Raw genomic sequence first — 16086 nt, forward strand, 5'->3', positions numbered from 1 at the left:
ATGTACAGGGAGGTTTATTGATTAAATAAATCGGTGATAGCATCGCCCGGCTTTAGTCGCATGAAAATATCCCGGCATGCTAGCGACGCAACACTCAGCCAGGGAGGGGAGGGATGATGGAGCTAAGATGGCAGCCCAACTGAGGGTGCTGCCTCTCTGGGGTCAAGAACACACTATAGGAACTAATAAAACCCGATCACGACAAGGCGACTGATGGAAATTAATGGTTCCGTTTCTGCAATTTGTCAAGAAAAATGCTATGGCTTGAGAAGATATATTTACGGGAGACGAGCACCGTGGTGACGCCGTGGCCGTGATCGGAAGACCGAACGTTGTAGTTGCACCACCAGATCGGCTACAATTTGCTCTTATAATAACTGGGGACCGTGGATGCTAATTGTGGTATATCTGCAACTTGGAGCGGACAAATAATGTGACGCGTGGAGGATTTAATGACAATTGGATTGCATCGGATGGCTTGATATTATCTATCTGTGGTATCTTTTGTGTGATATATGCATTGTTCTTCAAAACGATGATGTGTGCTGCTGCGGCAGCGGCCGCCGGTGGAGGGATTCTACCTTCCTCATCGCCGTCGATGGGGTTGGGTGTCAGGGTCATTTCTGGAGCAGGAGCCGAGCTCTCCACCATCGGTTCGGGAATGGGTTCTTGTCCGACACCCGGAGCCCAGTCGGATTGTCGGACTCGGTACCAGCTTTTACTCTCAGGGCGAGCTCTGGCCGAAAGATACAGGCGGATTTATACCACCGCTATCAATGATAAAGAGCAAGGGATAAATCAAGGGAGGTGAGTGGCTAACGTGAAGAAATATAGATATCGCAGAGGCTGGTCTGTCATTTGTGGGGCTAACTGGGCTAACGTAAGCTAACATTAACCCTTGCTTAGCGGCACGTCAGTTAACTACAGCTACACCTAAATAGATAGTTATGCATGGTTCTTGAGCTTGTTGGACTTTTGTCACATAAATGACTGTTTTACCTACAATGAATATACCAGGGGCTACATAATTTAGGTGCATCCTCTATCAGCTTGCTAAGTAGCATTTTGCCAATTGACTTCCTTAGCTTATCGGAGCTAAGCCAACGTTAGTTCACCCTTGCTCGAGTGGTTTGCACCCTTGGTGCTTTTGGACATTGTGTATCGCTAAACATAAACATATTGTCACTGAAATATGAAAAGTCAATACCAACTTCGGCCATTACGACACGAAGAAATGCTCTATCGGCAATATCCAGAACAAGCTGGTAGGCTAACTGTCAAAACAGCAATTTTGTTTTGAGCAAAAGCCAGCTAACGTAAACAAATGTACTTGCTAGTTAATAGCCTACTTTAATTTGTTGCTTAACATCTTTAAATAGTAACTGCTTGCGTTGTCCACCATATTTTACGTTACTTTATAATTTAATATAATTTGATGTAAGTGAGCTGTGTGTGTATCTAGGCCCAACGGCGTCACTGTTTCGATTGCTAGCTAACGTTTACTGACGTTGAGGAGCATCAGCCCTCATCTAAACGTAAACCTGGAGCTGACAATGACCAGATATAACGTTACAATCAAACTATTAATACACACACCACGTTATTATTACAAACATTTGACACAAAATGGCCATAAAACGTTCGACATTGTAGCCCAATGGGTGAGGATGTGTTGGGAGGTGGATGAACTCATTTGCTTTTCTACCATAAGCGGGTAATACAGTTACGTCATCCTGTCAGTCAGTCAGGTTGTAGACTAGAAGAGCTTGATCAATGCAGCATCCTCCCTCACAAACCCAATTGTTGTTCTCAACCCCTCCCCATGTACACTTGCTTTAAGCTTGGGTCAATACACTGCTCAAGGGTCTAACATTATACTGTTTTCATAACCAGCTCCTGATTTATAGGTCTGTACAAGTGAGCAAAAAACAAATAATAATCAGGGGTTCAAGCTATTCATGATGTTATTTTGAACAACTCTCTTATATGTTACCAGTGTTTCTTCATTTATCTGATAGTGAAAGATGTTGCGTAGACAAGGTGCAGATTACACTCGGAGAGATATATATGCAAGCTTTAGGGAACTGCTTTGGAATCCTTCTGAAAGCAAGGGTCAGATAGTCGTTTCTCTCTCATAGATTTGTTGATATTTAGCTACTATTGTCAACATCAGATGGACATTTTTGTCAGCCTTCTTTGGTATATCGTTTGTTTGGTATTTTCAATGAGTAATAGTAACCCAGGCTGTCACTGTATGCTCAAATGGCTGAATGATCTGAAGCTACCTTGACAAGCTATTAGAAATCAATATTCAGTTTCACTCTTGAGTAATTGAATTAAGCTTTACATTTGTTTTTTTAAACTCCAGCCCTGACAGTAGACCTACAGTACTGTTACAGATCAATAGGGCAACAAAAAACCATTGAATCTTGTTCAGTGAGAAGTGCACAGAATGACTATATCAATACTTAAAGAAAAGCCTTTTTACCATGAATTGCTTTTCTCTATTTAGTAGAGTGTAGTAATAATGATTACTAATTCATGCTCTGCCTTTCCTTTTTCAGTATTCTTTCTATTTTTGGTCCCTAGCACTTGTCATTGTCAGCCTGATTTGTAAGTGAAATTAATCATAAGAAGCCAATGTAAAACACAGATGTTTGAGAGAGTTTGAAAACACCAAAAATGGAGTTTCTGCAGAAACAAACATCTGCTTGCTTCTGGTGTTTTTCAAGAGGAGTAACACTGAATCGAATCTAATGACACCTGCTACACAGTCTGATGGTGACGGTGGGGGGGGATACTGCACTTCGAATGGCACAAACTTTGCCAGCTGCATAAGCTGTAGACTGAAAGTGAAAGTGAGATTATCAGTAAAGACACAATGGAGATTTTACCAGCTATTAGAAACAAGTGAAAGTAATGACTTCTTTTCTGGCTTAAAGAATGTGTTAACAACAAGGAGCTTTACCATCCGTTCTCCTCACATCATCATATTTGCATTAAAGCTTGTGATAAGATATAAAAAAACGCGATGCTATGTGTTTGAGTGTCGCCATTGCCTAGGCACACAGTATATTGTGCAATACTGAGGATCGCTTTATACTTTCAGGGGAAAGAAGGCGTTGAGTAAGAAGAAACTGAAAAGGCGACAGAAAGTCAAGTCAAAAGTCAAATCAAGAACAAAGGTAAGATATGCACAATTGTCTAACTAATTGTTATACAATATTACACTTGTTCTTCTGTGTAATGTGACTATCGCTGTATTTATATTTGTATATTAATAATGCATATGTATGTTCAGCAATATGTTTAGAATGGCTGTTTTTAAACAATTACAAAATAACCCAAATGATATACGCCCCTCGAAGAAAACACAATTCCATCGTTGCAGTGTTAAATCACAAACGGGTGCAATATTTTACTGGGCCATAGTCATGCCTAACATTCTCAGGACTACTTGGAGCATTTTAATTAAGTATCTACATGTAGTATTTTGCATTTTCTCTTTATATTGATAGAAATAACACGACTGACAGTTTTAATTTGCAACCGTCGCAGCCTCAGGTATGCAGGTATACATCCTCACAGCTGGTTTGACTCTGTACTGAATCAAATGAACAGGTTGAGGATGGAGATAAAGATTCGGTTAGAAGGTGTTCGGCAGAAACATTGGTGTCATCAGCGGCTGGTCAGGTGCCAGGAAGCCCATCCACACATGGAGACGGAGAGGTGGATAGGCAGAGTGAGACACATGGGAGTGGCCCCGGCTTGTGCATGATGGCCTGTTGCCGAGCGACCTAATGTGTTTCCCATCTCCACGGCAACAGTTGCCTGCCTCCATCTCCTTCGTCCAAAGAGGAAATCTAGTCTGTATCAGTGGTTGTGGCTAAATAAAATATATAGATAGATATCTATCTATCTATCTATCTATCTATCTATCTACCACATAAAAACACAAGTAAGGATCCTAAAAAACAAAATGGCTAAAAGTGAAAAACATTAAATAAAGATACAGCAGACTTAAAACAAACAGCAAACTGCATCAACCAAATAATTGTCATTCATTGCCAGGACAAGTAGCCATGCTCAAGTGATCCTTAATCCTGTTTTCAAATTACCAGTTGATCATCAAATTTCATTACTATATATGTATATTTTAATTATTATATTGACTCATTTCCTTGCTATTCTTCTCTGAGAAAGAAAGAGTAGCCTGCTCTGTGGTTGGGCTGTGATATTGTTAGCCAGTGTTTGGATTTAATTTCCTTACAGCCACTTGGCAGGCAAAGGCAACAGAGATTAATGTGATCGTAGCAGAGATGGACTGAGGCTCAAGCGCTGTGTCATCGTTCACCTCAAAACTATTCCAGGCAGCAAATTCAACGTGGAGTGGGCTAGTTCACTTCAGGTCGACTTGTTCAGTGAGTGGATGTCCTGGAGGATCTTCTATGGAGACAGAGAACGGACAACACTGGCAGGCAGGCAGGCATAAAGACTTGGGCAGTTCCACAGGCAGTCGTGCTGTGTTTGTATGTGTTGTTGTGCTCACTCTCTCTCTGTCGCTCCTCTCACACCGGCATCCTCAGACAAGAGTGTGGTTTGAAGGAGCCTCTTCTCTCCCCCTCTGTCTGCTTCTGTGCTCATAAACATGGGGAAGTGGAGTCTGAACAAAACGCGGAGCGTAAACGCTCATCATCCTAATGAAGAGGCTGATGTAACGTCTTGTGTACGAGAAGATGTGATCTTTCAAAAACTGCAATTATGGTAACTACTTAATTGTACAAAATTATATGTGCAATAGGACAGCGTCAGAAAACTATGTAGTATATATATATAACCAAAATAGCATAATCTATCAAATCTACCTGGCAGCAGTGGTGCACTTGTGCTATTAGATTATTATTTATTTTTTAAAATCTGAGCTGTAAGTGTTGCCGACTTTGCGACTTTCCTGCTAGAGTTAGCTACTTTTGAGCTCGTGTTGCTGGCTGCTTTCATTGGGCTACTTTTTAACTGTTGGATCATTTTTAACATCCAAGAGTACCTCGCTGGTTTCTCAAGATTACCAACCCTAGCTTTAATACATGAGTCGTTCATGCTGTTGTCGTCCCAGCATGAAACCATGATTCCGGGCCTCTCTTTGAATTCTGGGAACAACCCCCCCCCCCCCCCCCTACACCCACTTAGGGCTGGGCAATAATTCAATATGATCATGTAACGTCTTTCAATTTAATCATATTGTGATAAAATCATATACCAAGATATCGTGATGAACACCAAGGTCATCTAAACTGATAATAACTAGAACCTACTAACTCGCATTTCTCAGAAAATCTGATTATTTTGCTCTGGAGTTCTTAATTACATGAGAAAATTCTTTTCATTTGTCAAGTATTTAATTCCCACAGCAGTATACAAAATCATGTGGTTATTTCATATGGACTATTCATTTACTGAATGACCAGAAAACATGCTAAAAAGTAATTGAATTGAACGAAAACACACCCCTACAAATGACATACATATGCAACTGCTAATGCAGAATAGCTGCATATGAACACAATGTGTTTCAGAGGCTGAATTGAACATAATGTACTAGTAAGAGCCATATATGGTGTTGGAAATACCCAGAAATACAAATGTTATTCTCTGTGTATGCATTGGGGGGCGCTGTATTATATCTTGGCTGCAGGTATATAGCTACTGAAATCACTGCTGTTGTCAGGTGTTCGACCTGGGAAGCGCAAAAGGTTTTGACCGCTTTTGTGGTGACAGTTTTGTTGTCTTTTTGCAAATAGTGTGCTTGATTGTCGGTGGAAACAAATGAACTGGTTTTATCAGCAAATAATCTGACTCTCATTCTACAAAACTGGTCTGTGGATGTTAACGCAGCGCACATCAATGGTAACGGACGGTACCTCATGCTTCCAACCAGCGTCAACGGGGTCACTCCAGAGGGAAAGACGCCTCAGTAGCTTACAGGACTAGACTCCTTTAACAGTACTCATAACCCATGGTCCAAGTATACACGGGTACAATGAAAGGGATGTTTCAGAGAACAGTGGTGTTGTGTGGAAGTGGTAGATAGAGGGCAAAATAAATGGGCCAATTCAGAATTGATCAAAAAAAGATGGCATAACTGCAAAAATAAAGATTGATTAATGACTTGATGATTCTCCTGTTGATAAATGCACATTTCCCATCTGATATGGTGGTGCAAAGTAACAATGGTGAGCTTGAGCCGCTGCTTTGGAAGACACCACTTTTCTTCATCTTTTTCCGCAGTTGTCTGTCTAAGTGCAGCCGGGGACTCTATACCAGCCTTCTCCAAAGCTTTTAGATGGCCATTAAATCATCAGCGCAGACAGAAACACAAAAGAATCCATCAGATGACCGGCGTGTTTGGGTTTATGGGTTGGTGCCGTCACAAAGTGAGAACAAACCACAAAACATCAGCAGGTCGTCGGGCTTAGCATAGCTGCGTATGTCTTTGCCGGTGTGCATCATGAAATCACTTAAAGGAGCCTCTTTCAGTGAAACGTTTCTGATGGTTTGTTCAGTTTTCTCGTGTAAACCTGTCAAATGACACTTGACAGCTTCATGCTCTGTTTGCATGAAGATGTGACCTATCAGATGTAGTGTAACATATCTGAAATAGCTCACTCTAATCATAAACAGCAACCGCAAACTAACTGGAGGCCTACAGCTGAAAACAAGTGGGTGTATAGCAGACAGAGAGGGTCCATTGAGTGACACTGTCGAGTTGCATTGTGGGAATAATTTACTGATGCAGGTCCTTGAGAATCTACAAATTTTACTAGACTGAACGGACCAGAATCTGATAATTAAGATTCGCTTCTGTGTTTGTGTGGCTCAGAGAAATTGTTTTACAGCCGCTCCTTTTGGTGTGTGTGTGTGTGTCTGTGTGTGTGTGTGTGTGAGAGAGAGAGAGAGAGACTGCGCGCGCACACACACACGGTCAGTCAGTCAGAGGATCCTGCAATACAGATAGTGACCATGACGTCAAATTGACCTCACAGCCCAGACAGTGCTGTTCCTGGAGGATTGATCTATACTGTACAACACGCATACAGATGTGCACTATTTACAAGCATTTCCCACAGGTCATCCGCACAATTATTAAAATGACAGCAGCTATTACTTCACTTTTATCTGACCGTATCATTTTAGGTATATTCACATCATTTATTGCTGTATTTACAAATATAATATAAATTAATTAAACATATGATAGCACCAGGAGACCACCAACAGTTAGATTTCACTGTTTAACCTTTTATTTGTGGCCATAGTGGGCTCTGTGTTTCAGATTAGTGTTTTGTTTACTTGTGGATTGCAGATGCTGCCTTTACCTTTAAGATTTCACCACTTTATCAATACTGCTTCCTTTTAATACAAAGACTCTTAAATAAATCTATACTAAAATACGATAGTATCATATTTGATCTCATGAATATCAGGTCAAATAAAAAGGAACTATCAACTGAGGTCTTTTGTTTTAACTGCTTTCAAGCAATGGAGGCAACCAAAATATTTCATTCATAAAGTTGTTAGACTTGGTGGGGAGCCTCTTTGTTCTTATGGGCCCAAAACGCTGCGCTTCCTATATCAAACGCTCGGCTATATCATGCAGTACTTTGGTCTCTACTCCACCCTTTTGTTTTGCCGTCATGTCCTAAGAAACCCTTCTTCTCTTTCTTGCTTCATGGGTTTGGGTTTTATGGGTTTTAGCATCTTTAGGTTTTATATCGTTTGAAGTTCTCTCTCAAGGCAAAGTGAATGCTGCCCGGTCACGAATACTTCTCTAGCAGCAAGACAGGAGAGCAGTGGACAGTACCGTCCTCCCCGCCGGTCTGAGCCCAGAATGAATGACCTTTTTCCCCAAATAGATGACATCACCCTCTGTGATTGGGATGCCAGAAGTGCAACACTGCAAGAGAGGCCCGATCGATCAATAGGATTCTCTAGAGAGGTTGCCTCAGGACTGTAGCTAACAGTGCTTTGGTGGGATAGAGAAAGCTCGTCGATGGGTTGAGAGTAGCTTCTCTGATCACGGCTGTTTGGATGTAAGGGATCAAGCTTTGTTGTGATGATTTTAATGTAAATCTTGCCTTTCGGCTTCTCTCCCTCATTTATATCAAGGAATACAAATACAACAACACCTCTAACTAAACCTTCCAAATTGACAATTAAACTGACAGATTTTCCACGACAACAATGTATCACATGACAAAGTGTGAAAGCAATGTGAAAAGGGAGCGCTTGTAGAGATGGACCTAATTTGAATTAGCCCAGAATCCTGTATTTGTCTCATTTGTTCACAGTCTGAGCAAAATGATTTACCTTTTTATTTTTAGAGCCTCGATTAGGACGAGGAGCCACCCCAAACAAAACCCTTTCAATGAAGGGAGGATCTCCTAAATATAGCTAAAGATGAGCTAATATTACCCATGATGATTCATCGGTTGTCATTCCACCCTTGTCTATTCAGCTGTTTCATTTTCATTGTATTGCTTTTTTTAAATAATAAATATCTTTTACAGCTTTGGTAATCTTTTTTTGTCCCCTGCACTGGTTATGTAAAATGTTGGGTAAGCCATTTTGTAACAGGGAGCTGATCTTGAAATGGGTAAACACTCGCCCAGCCCACTGTGTACAAAAGGGAGCTTCCTGAGGAGTCGAAGCAAAAGCGAGGATTCATTTCATACCACAAATGTGTCACTGACTAGACATGGAGACACAACTGACGGTGTAAAGACTGACACTCCCATAATATTGGTGTTATATAACTTTGTTCAGTCAAACGTAACAGCTAACATCTGCCTGGAGTCCCGTAGGTTTAGGAACCTCTGAGGACTTTCCACGTAGAGCCAGATGAGAAATCACCCCACTTATCGTGGTCAGTGGGCACAACTGGCTTTGGTTAGGCGCGTCTTTAGTGGACGAGCACTGAAATTGCCTCTTAAGCAACTGCATGAGTCACGAGCAGTCGAGAGACACAACCCAAAACGAACGATTTCAAGCTGCCTGTCCATGTTAAACAATGTCAACAGCCTATGTTTAGAAATGTTAAAGCCCATGCTTTGTACAAAATCATGATCAGCTCCATGGAGATCTGATTAAAACATGCTTACTGCTCTGTCAATATCCAGTCACTGCTTTTGTCTGTCTGGTCACTTTGTTTCATATCATTTTAAATTGTGTCTTAAAGGCGATTTTGAAAAAAGTCAAATTTCAATATGATGATGTTAAAGCTACTGTGAGGAAATTGAACTGGTTATGAAATGGTGTCAATTAATGACACCATTAGTTAATACTGATGCCTCCATATGGCCTCCATATGTGAACGAGACCATCAGATAGAAGACTGTCTATTCATTGGTGCCACCAGTTCGGATTCAGCGCAAAATCACATGAAATCATGCAGGTTCACTGGCTCTGGCAGAGACCAGCCCACCACGGACCGAGAGCCCATAGCCTGGCAGTACTGCTGGACCCGCTGGAGGGAAGGGAGGCATGGGAGAACCAGAACCTGGACTGAGCGTAGCAGACTGTCAGACGCCTCCTGCAGTAAAATTAGATGTTTTCTAAAGGGACTCTGGTGCTCGGAAACACTACCACTTTAGTCCACAGGGACCGCCAAAATCAACACAAAATGAAAGTAACTTCAAGCAAATTTGTAGTGGCCCGAGGGAACCAAGCATCAGGTTTAAACACAACAGGCTGACTCCTTACAATTAGACATACTCCTAATCAATAAACATTGCTGTTTATAAAAGATTATTTTGTGTGCTTAAATAGCTTATCGTCACACCAAATTGTATCAAATCTGCTGACCACCCTCGCTCTTTTTTTTTTTTTTTTTTTTTTTTTTTTTTTTTTTTTTTTTTTTTTTTCTTTCCACAGGCCGAGAGTCTAGATGGAGCCCTCTGCGTGCCGGACATCAAGCTGCACAGCAACCCATCTGCTTTCAATGTCTACTGCAACGTGCGGCACTGTGTGCTGGACTGGCAGCAGAGAGAGGCCTCCCTAGTGCTGGCCTCCAGGAGCTCGGTGCAGAGCGGCGACTCCGACAGCGAGGAGGAGGAAGAGTACCGCGAGCCGGCCGTGAAGCTGCCAAAGGTATGAGCAGCGGGGCAGTGTTGGCCGATGATGTGTTGGTGGCGGCGCTCGGTGTCAAGGCGAGAGCCAGGCTGTGCCCTTTATCTTAGGGGTACAACAATCCTTAATCTCCCGGGGCTGGTATGTAGGACTCATTATCAGAGTCGCTTTACAAGAGGTCTGACACCCTCTTTCTGTGAGGATTACAGCCTCTGCTCTGATTCCCCCAGCTCCCTCTTCTACTGTGAGCCTGCCGGTTTATCTGTCTCACTCATCATCAGAGCTGTCGGCTTCCTACTAAAAGTTGTAGGAGCACCAATTAATGGACATGCAAGGCGACACATTCATATTTTTTATAGTTTAGCTGTATTATCGATGCTTTGGTGAAATAGCACTTTAAAAAAAATGTAGACACCAAATAATAAATTGTGCGGTTGAGTCTTATGGGCTACCACGATAAAGGCACTATTTTTTTTAACTAATCGAACTGTAATGATGAATTGCCCGCTGCAAACTGGGGCTGCTGTCTCTCTCTTTCTCTTTCTCTGTCTCTGTCGTTCTCTCTCTCTGTCTTTCTCTGTCTCTCTCTCTGTCTCTCTCTCGTGTGTGCTGGCCAGAGGTAATATGCAATCACAGCTATCCTATTCGATGACGTTAATTGTTTTAGGATTGCTTGTATAGTGTCCACCTTCAGTTGCACTTGCAAAATCAATATTAGCATTGTGTTATAAATCAGAATTGTCACTTTTTAAGCACACAATGAATGCCATTAACGCCAGCGCTAAAACCGCGTGTTGGTGCGGGCGGGACCAATTCATCAGTTTCACATCATGATCATTTGCAAAACAAAACAAAACTGGGACACATTTGCAAGTCCCACTGTTGTCTCCAACAGTGGGGATGTCAAGCTGCTCTACTGAAACCAGCGCTAAGCCTAAAGGCAGATGTCCGGTTGCATATCGGATTTAAAAATATAAAGACAGAGGAGAGCTGGAAATAAGCAAAGTTATTTTTAAGATGTGCTAAATTGATATTGTGGAAATACCACAAGAGACTGTTGAGTTGCACTTAATTGGTTGACTGCTGTAGTGTGTTCATGTTAAATAAGAAGTACATAAATGGAACTGCTTTGGGATTAATTCTTAAGCATTAATGTTTTTAATAATGCACCAGGTTGGAGGGTTCCTGGTACAATTCCCAGCCTTAATTCTCTGAGAATCTCTTTGATATCCAAGCTAAACCGTTACTGAAATATCCCTGTTTGAGAAGAAATCAAATCATCATTGGAAATCGACTCTAATTGGGAACTTGTGATTCACAATCGAACTGATTTAGGAAATCAGTTCTATTTAAAAAGCTCACTCCAACAGGACTAACCGTGCTACAGTGCCACAGTATTTCAATAGTGATATAATAATTATGTGTGTGCAATGTGTGTCTTGTGTTGTGTGCTCGCTGCACATACTGGTTTACAGGTAAATACTGGAATGGTTTAACTTGCAGTCGTCATTGTGTTAACTGGAAAGTTCCTATTTCATCCGGACAAATGTCAATGACTTCTGATATATGTCAGGGTGATTCAATTTGACGGAGTGCCTGAAAGCCTTGAGAAAGTATTTCACTTTCATAAATTTAACAAGTTTAAAGATCAGGAATATCTATCACGTATGTGTTCATCTATATCTATTCAGTTTTTGGCATTTGGTATTGGTTTGTCATAACTTTTCCACTTGGCATTATCAGTGAGATCGGAGGGAAACATTGGAGCATAGTTTGATTCACTAATGAGCCACACTGATCCTTTTCTAGGCCAAACGCCTTCTCCAGCCTGCCTTCTCCCGTGGGTCTGTTACACAAAATGTTAGTAGTGGATGTTGAAGCCAGCAGTAGTAACTGTACATACTTGGGACCCTAGCTTAATGTAGGTTGTTTAACTGTAGGATGATGAGGACATATCATTAGAAGAAAACCTCAATCCTCTTTCTTCATCAGTTCTGTTTTATTTAGCAGATCAAAAGATTGTTTTCTACATGTATGCAGAATGTCAGTGTGTTTCATCCTCATTTTGCTGTCTAAATCCTGCTACTCTAGCAAGACTCAGGCTTTAGTTCGACATCACGGTGTTCTTTAGCTCACAGAAAATGTGCTTCTTTCTGTGTGTGCGGTGCAGATCATTGGCATCGGGCTGTGCGGGGTGTTTGAGCTGATAAAAGAGACTCGGTTCTCTCACCCCTCGCTATGCCTGCGGAGCCTGCAGGCCTTGTTGGACATGCTGCAGGGACAGCAGCCCGAGGGCTTTCAGACCGAGCCTCCTGATGTGCTGGGTAAGGCGGAGCATGTTTGTGACCCTTCAAAGGTTTCGTTGACCCTGTCAAAGATATGTTGTTGCAACCTAAAGGTCATTTTTAGACTGTAGTTAGTTAGTTTAGTTGTTTTGCAATTTGTGTGTTTCAGCCTGATTTACACACAGCACTCCCGTTTTTTTCCCTTTTCACTGACGTCTAACCTGCCCTCCACCTGTGCGCCTCCCTCAGAGTCTCTTTTCCAGTTGTTGTTGGAGACCACGGTCCGGAGCACGGGGCCCAACGACCCGACGGGACAGGCCATCACCGCCCTGTCCTGCGCCTGCCTCTTCAGCCTGGTGGTGGCCTGGGGAGACACCGGCAAAATCCTGCAGGCCGTCTCTGCCATCCTCACCAACAACGGCAGCCACGCCTGCCAGACGATACAGGTAATCAACCAATTTTGATTAATCAGACTGCGTTTGACAATAGGACTGTGTTCTCCATCTTTATTTCTGCACCACTGGCGTTCATATGAAAACCAACATGATGAAAGAAGATACCTGTGAGTCAGTCCAAACTGTGCTTGGCTTAGCATCTGCGTCAACATCTTACTTTTGCACTGATCACCTGTTCAGATCGCTATCTTGCGTTGAACAGACATTTTTATCTTGCAAGAAGAATCCCAGGTGTTCCTGATGTTGTATTCCATGAAGCACAAAGCTGGAATGACAATGGACCTCATGCAAGAACCTTTTTGTGTATCTAAACTGTCTGTGCCATGTCAGATTCAACGCTTCTAACTTTAGATAACTGTGTAAATGACCAACATAAACGTGACGAATGCCAACTGTGCACCCGTGAGAATTGTGAATTAGCATAATGAATGCCCCAATAATACCATACAAGGCTACGCATCCTGCAGCATATGACTTTTATTGAAGTCCTACTTTCAGAGATCCATAAAGGAAAGTCCATCATTTTAAATAGCAGAATTAAAGGACCTTAATGGCGAGGAATGTGGAAAAATAACGAGTGCTGTTAATGCTGTGTGGTTCCGTAATGGTTCCATATGAAAAATGATAACTGCAACAAGAGGATGTCAAATTATTTAGCATATTGATATAGTAGTGTTTTACTATAGCATGAATAGCCAATTTAAATTAACGGTGACACTGTTAGGCTATGTGAATACATACAAAATTATATTAGCTTATAATTTGAATTGCAGAGTCAAACGGGATTATGTCAACATAATTGTGTAATTTAAGTGTAATTTATAAGGTTTTCATACTCAAAATGGCTTCAAAGTAATGAAATATACAACCCATTGGGAAACACTTAAAGTTTGTATAACAGCAGACTAATGTCACATGACTTCTGTAACAGGTCTGGACCCCTCATACATTGTGTTTGTACCTGTTAGAAAACCAGCAATTGAGGCAGTAGTTCCTTGCGCTTTTCTCACATCCCGGATTAAATTTAACTGAATTACCTTTTGTCATGTCTAAACCAGCTCTACTGGGAAATGTGCACATCTCTATTATCCATTCACGTTCAGATCACCACAGTGCACTGTAGAAGGCTAAAATAACCTCTGGCTCCGCCATGCACTTCCTCTGAGCAAAGAGACTCGGCACAGTCTCTGGACGGCACAAATTGAGTTTTAGAAAATGTCAGGCCGCTCTGACTCTACCCTGCACAGCATTCTGACGCCAGTTTAATCTCTAGCTTGCCTCTTTGTTTCATACTCAGTTTATTTTGTAATGTCTTCTACATCATATCAAAACCGCTTTCCTAAGATTTTAGGAGTATTTTCAACTGTAAGCATGTTTTCTTTTTGTGGGAATGCTTTATGTCCATTAAAATATTTCACCCTTTATCTGCATACTGATAAAATTACTCCGCCTGACCAAGGCTGCAGAGAGCCTCACACATTTATCCCCCACAGACTGGACTGTGAATCATCACAATGGCAGGCAGGCAGGCGGGAAGTGTGGGCTTATGTGCTGTACGTGTCGGTGTGTTCATGTTTGTTTGCACGTGTGTGAACGGTGAGACCAGCGGTGTGTGGTTTTTATAAAGGATGTGAGAAATGTGTTGGTGTGAAAACGCAGAGCAAAGAGAGCAAATATGAATGGATTTGACTCAGTCGGCAGCAAAGCCGTCTGGTGCGTGGTCTACCCCACAAAACACACCCCATGATGTCCCATTAGAGGTTGGCACTTTTGCTAATTTCCACCCCCTGTCCTTTGTCTCTCCAATCTCACCAGGTGCCCACCATACTCAATGCCCTACAGAGGAGCGTACAGGCAGTCCTGGTGGGAAAGATCCAGATCCAGGACTGGTTCGGGAACGGCATCAAGCGCGCTGCCCTCATGAACAAGTGGATCCTGAAGGAGGTGGCCATCGACGAGGACGAGCGCTGCCTTCTGCAGACCGATGGCTCCTTCCTGTACTTGCTCTGCAAGGACGGACTCTACAAAGTGGGCTCTGGATACAGTGGCACCGTCAGGGTACGGGACACTCGAAGCTGCATGTCGCGAACTGTAATGTGACAACCACAGTGTCTCCTAAATTTGAGAGAATTCTCTTTATTCTTAAAAGACAAACGGGTAAACTGGATTATTTCGATAAAAATGAATCAATTCATAAGGAGGACTGCTGTTCTTGGCTTGGGAAATGTTCACATTTTAGCAATACATGGGTTAGCAACTACAGTTGTGTGAAAAAGTGTTTGCCCCCTTTCTGATTTCTTATTTTTTTTGCATGATTGTCACACTTAAATGTTTCAGATCAAACAAATTTAAATATTAGACAAAGATAACGCAAGTAAACACAAAATGCAGTTTTTAAATGAAGGTTTTTATTATTAAGGGGGGAAAAAAAATCCAAACCTACATGGCCCTGTGTGAAAAAGTGATTGCCCCCTAAACCTAATAACTGGTTGGGCCACCCTTAGCAGCAACAACTGCAATCAAGCGTTTGCGATAACTGGCAATGAGTCTTTTACAGCGCTGTAGAGGAATTTTGGCCCACTCATCTTTGCAGAATTGTTGTAATTCAGCCACATTGGAGGGTTTTCGAGCATGATCCGCCTTTTAAGGTCATGCCACAGCATCTCAATCGGATTCAGGTCGGGACTTTGACTAGGCCACTCCAAAGTCTTCATTTTGTTTTTCTTAAGCCATTCAGAGGTGGACTTGCTGGTGTGTTTTGGATCATTGTCCTGCTGTAGAACCCAAGTGCGCTTCAGCTTGAGGTCACGAACAGATGGCCGGACATTCTCCTTCAGGATTTTTTGGTAGACAGCAGAATTCATGGTTCCATTTACCACAGCAAGTCTTCCAGGTCTTGAAGCAGCAAAACAGCCCCAGACCATCACACTACCACCACCATATTTTACTGTTGGTATGATGTTCCTTTTCTGAAATGCCGTGTTACTTTCACGCCAGATGTAATGGGACATACACCTTCCAAAAAGTTCAACTTTTGTCTCGTCAGTCCACAGAGTATTTTCCCAAAAGTCTTGGGGATCATCAAGATGTGTTCTGGCAAAACTGAGACGAGCCTTTATGTTCTTTTTGCTCAGCAGTGGTTTTCGTCTTGGAACTCTGCCATGCAGGCCATTTTTGCCCAGTCTCTTTCTTATGGTGGAGTCATGAACACTGACCTTAATTGA

General features: G+C 42.1%; 1 protein-coding gene across 1 annotated transcript in view; it reads left to right on the plus strand.

The window, feature by feature from the left end:
• The first annotated feature begins 86 nt into the window (after positions 1-86).
• The window catches only part of mycbp2 (MYC binding protein 2), a 58776-nt gene continuing 42776 nt past the window's right edge, over positions 87-16086 (plus strand). The window contains exons 1-6 of the mRNA XM_031870089.1: positions 87-807; positions 3110-3185; positions 9928-10143; positions 12293-12446; positions 12657-12853; positions 14678-14920. Of these exons, the coding sequence (XP_031725949.1) occupies positions 536-807; positions 3110-3185; positions 9928-10143; positions 12293-12446; positions 12657-12853; positions 14678-14920 (1158 nt within the window). The 5' untranslated portion in view covers positions 87-535. The remainder of the gene's footprint in view (positions 808-3109; positions 3186-9927; positions 10144-12292; positions 12447-12656; positions 12854-14677; positions 14921-16086) is intronic.

This window comes from Anarrhichthys ocellatus, unplaced genomic scaffold (assembly GCF_004355925.1).
Source record: "Anarrhichthys ocellatus isolate YVR2014 unplaced genomic scaffold, GSC_Weel_1.0 scaffold51, whole genome shotgun sequence".
In the NCBI taxonomy this organism is placed as follows: Eukaryota; Metazoa; Chordata; class Actinopteri; order Perciformes; family Anarhichadidae; genus Anarrhichthys; species Anarrhichthys ocellatus.